This window comes from Parasteatoda tepidariorum, chromosome 7 (assembly GCF_043381705.1).
Source record: "Parasteatoda tepidariorum isolate YZ-2023 chromosome 7, CAS_Ptep_4.0, whole genome shotgun sequence".
Taxonomy (NCBI): domain Eukaryota; kingdom Metazoa; phylum Arthropoda; class Arachnida; order Araneae; family Theridiidae; genus Parasteatoda; species Parasteatoda tepidariorum.
The window spans coordinates 91,080,394-91,084,461 of NC_092210.1; the positions used below are offsets into that span (position 1 = coordinate 91,080,394).

At 35.2% G+C, this 4,068-nt stretch overlaps 1 protein-coding gene across 1 annotated transcript in view; it reads right to left on the reverse strand.

The window, feature by feature from the left end:
- Positions 1-1,726: 1,726 nt before the first annotated feature.
- The window catches only part of LOC122272596 (monocarboxylate transporter 12), a gene marked incomplete at its 3' end in the record, with an annotated part of 552,146 nt that continues 549,804 nt past the window's right edge, over positions 1,727-4,068 (reverse strand). Inside the window, 1 exon segment of the mRNA XM_071183838.1 lies at positions 1,727-1,984. Coding sequence (XP_071039939.1) covers positions 1,727-1,984 — 258 coding nt within the window.

Genomic DNA, 4,068 nt, shown 5'->3' on the forward strand with positions numbered 1-4,068 from the left:
AAATGTACAAACACAGTATCTAATAGAATAGAGTTTTATTTTAATTAGCAGAAAATTACTTTTATGGTGGTCGATGGAGATTTCGAAAAATTATGTAGGGGTCGATGATCAAAAAAGTTCAGCAACCCCTGGTCTACGGTGATAATGAAATGAAAATAAAAAAAATTATTCGCGATATTTTGTGATTATAGGAGTGATTAGTCAGTAACTACCCCTAAACAACTAAGATACTGTCTCAATTTTAGAACATGTGTTTTTACGAAACAAATAGAAAAACTAATTAAGTAATTAGGGCTCATTTTTCATTTTATTTTATAACTGTCGTTGAACAGCTGACCCAGTTTTCGGGTTCACGACAACTCATGTTCAACTCCGTAGCCTTTTAATTTTGAACCCTATGCAAAAGACAAGAGAACTCCTGGATCAAGTACTGGGAGAAATGTGCCTTGGTGGAGGAAATTTTGATGGAACTAACCCGCATTTGCGTTACATGGAGCGGAAGACCACGTAAATCGCCCACGGTTAGCCTGATGGCAAGGGGACTCTAACCCATGATCCGTCTACCACTGAGGATATTTCACGTCAGCACTGAGGTCGGCGCAAGCTTGAGGCGGAATTCGTATCGACCAGCCATCGCTGGGATTCGAACCCGGTTCAACTAATTTGAAGGCGAACACTCTATCCTCTCAGCCACGGCGGCTCAGTTAAGGCTGATTAAACTAATGGACAAATACGCTTAATAACATGTTCCCACGATGTCGTAGTGCAATTGATTTTCTCGTCATTAAACCGTGAAATTTTTGTAGATGGACGACACGAACCACGATGAGATAAATTAGGGCGGACAGACACAGAATACACTTAAAATATTGATGTCGAGAGCAATAGCAGGCTAGACAGACCAGCTGGCTAGTTAGAATGTGTAATACCTAATCTTGTAATGTAAGAGACAGTATTTTATATAACAATAGACATTTATTTAAAATATCCAGAAATATTTCATCATTTTCAAAAAAATATCGATTCTAATTTACTCCATTCAAAGACATCAGAAGCAAGGACTGAAAATTATTTGTTGATGATATTATTCGAAACTTTTAAATTTTCATCTCTTGTAACGGATACTTCAGTTATGTTTAATAATTTCGCGTAACAAGGTTACTACACCTCTTCGAACTAATACTTTGTCTGAAAAACATTTTCAACTCCAAAAAGTTCCAAAATTATCGTCAGCTTTTTTCTTTTTAATCAACCACTTCCCTTGATTATCCCGGGTTAACTCGGGTCCGTATATATTGCAACTATTTACCATCCCGAGAAGACTCGGGTTTAGTGTCAGTAAATTTTGCTTGATCACGTTTTTACTCGTTCGGAAGCAAAGAACATAATCTGCCGGAAGTTTAATTTGAGAGTTTTGATGTTGGACTGCACACGTGTTTTGTGCGATTGTATATACGATGGTTGCTGAATTAACCCGAAAAAAAGGGAGTATCACTTCACTGGTGTTAGGATAGTATCATTCATTTTCCCCTTCATAACTTGGGATAGTATACTGATTTTAAATTCAAGGTTTCTTACACATAAAGAAAAAATTCAACTTAAAACTTGTCCAGCATGTTTTGTTTCCTTGTATTTATGAATCATGAAAAATAGGTTGATTTTTTTGTATTTTCTTTCCTTCAAAATAATGGGTAAGGTGAAGTGGTTAAAATCGTTTGCTACGTACCTTGTTGTGGGGTGAGGGTGGGTTGAGAGGCCTCATGAGTGACCCAAAGACAGCACAGTTGAGAGAAAGTCCGGCCATGATGAGGAGTGCTCCCTTCCAGTCGTATGTCTCCAGCAGTAGCTGGGTGAGAGGAGCGAAGAGGAAAGCACCCATTCCTGAACCGCAGACGGCTATCCCCGTAGCAAAAGCCCTCTTCGTTGAAAAGTAGTAACCCACACTCACAATGGCCGGTAAGTAGATTAATCCAAATCCTATACCTTTCATTTGAAAAAGAGATTTCAGTTATTCTACTGCTGATCCATTATAGAGTGTGGAATCAAGAGTTTTTCACAATGCGTTCTCATTGCCATTTTAAGTACAGTTGTTATAAGAATGGCATTTATTTAAATAGCGAGGAAACTTTTTAACATTCCTAATAATGTTTAAAAAATTTCGATTTTGTTGAAATTTTCAAGGATCTGTTCCTTATGTCCAACTATTAGACACAGTTTTTTTAAAAAAAAAATTTTTTTACGAAAAACATTTTTTTTTCAGAGTCGAAACAGAAGGAAATGTTAAATGTCCTCTGAAATGTTAAGAAAAACACACGCGATAATAATTTTTGTGAATCGCAGCACTGGATATTTCGTACTGGCGGATATGGGTTCGTTTTGAACCTTATCCGCGTCTCGACCTACAGTCTCTCTGGTCAAATTATTAGACGTACTGTCAGATTCTATGTAAAATCTTAATTATTATTTGATACTATGCGGCATTATTGTTTTTACGTGACAGAAGCCGGTTTGCACTTTTTAACGTTAGTATATCAGTTAAATTAGGGGATATACAATATAAATATAGAATATTTATTATATCAAGTATTATATTACTATGTTATAATAATTAGACCAAATTATTAAAATCACAGTTGTTTTCAAATAATTAGTTTTTGCACGATGTAGCACTTTTATATTTAAACATGCATGTAATGGGCTCTTATTCAGGAGATATTTTATATACTTCTTATTTGTAGTTATTTTTAACATATTGCATTACAATGTTAGCGCATTGATACACGAGCGTAAAAAAGTGCAAACCGGTTTCAGTTCCGTAAAAGCTGTATAGTATCACACCTGATAATTAAGCTTTAACATAAAAATCTTACGAGTACGTCTAATAATTTGACCAGAGACTGTAGGGCGAAAATAAGCGAATAAGGTTCAAAACGAACCCATATCCACCAGTACGAAATATCCAGTGCTGCGATTCACAAAAATTATTATCGCGTGTGTTTTTCTTAACATTTCAGAGGACCTTCTGTTTCGACTCTGGAAAACAAAATGTTTTTCGTAAAAATAAAAAAAAATCGTGTCTAATCCTTTTAAAAACAATAAAGCTGCATAGCACCGCCTGATAATAAAGATTTTACATTGATTCTTATAGTGCGAAAGCATGCCAAGTGTTGCTATAAGTAGAGAATTCTGCTCTACGCCACCTACAGCTCATTTCGAACACCAATATAATTATGCTTATTTTAATTTTTTTTTTCCTCTTAGGTTTGACTTTAAGTTTACCCTCTAAGTTTTCTCCAAGCGTTACGTGACTCATTAATAGATAACCCCGGTGCCACCGTAAAACAGTAAAGCCCCCACAATATAAAAATTAATAAAATTCCAGAATAAGTCCCTGGAGCAGAAATAAACAGTTGGAGATGGATCATTTCTTTTTTCTACTACGTCACTCCTCTACACACTACACCAGGGGTGTCAAACTCAAAAGCTAACTTGGGTCAAATAAACAGTGCTTAAATTTAGGTGGGCCGCAAAAAAAAAAAAAAAAATCAATGCTCATAGAAACAAATATTTTTATTTTGAATAGCACAATGTAATGAACATATATAAAGTTAAATTATTGTTTGATACTTGACATCTCTTCTCTGCTACTATCTGTCCTATTTCGGGAGAAATTTTTCTGACCGAGACTACTTTCAAAATTGACCCGACATGAGCGTTATTAATACGGTTTCGGACAGGAGATTTATTTCCATTCAAAACAGAAAATAATTGCTCTCACTGATAAGTACTTCCAAACATGGAAATAATTTCTTATGCGAATTTTCGAGTATTTTCAAACCTTGCCGGTAAATATTTGTAAAATTCAGGCATAACCACTTCAATGAATTTTGCCTTCAAATTCGAGTCGCACTGAATCTCAATCACTTCCACTTGCATATTACTGGGTACTGAGTCTATATTTATTGAGAAAATCGACGAAAACAAACAAAATTTGTTTTCCGAGGAATTAAAATCTTTGAACCTTGTTTCAAATTCCGTTCTAAGATTTGAAATTTTTTCTGCGTATTT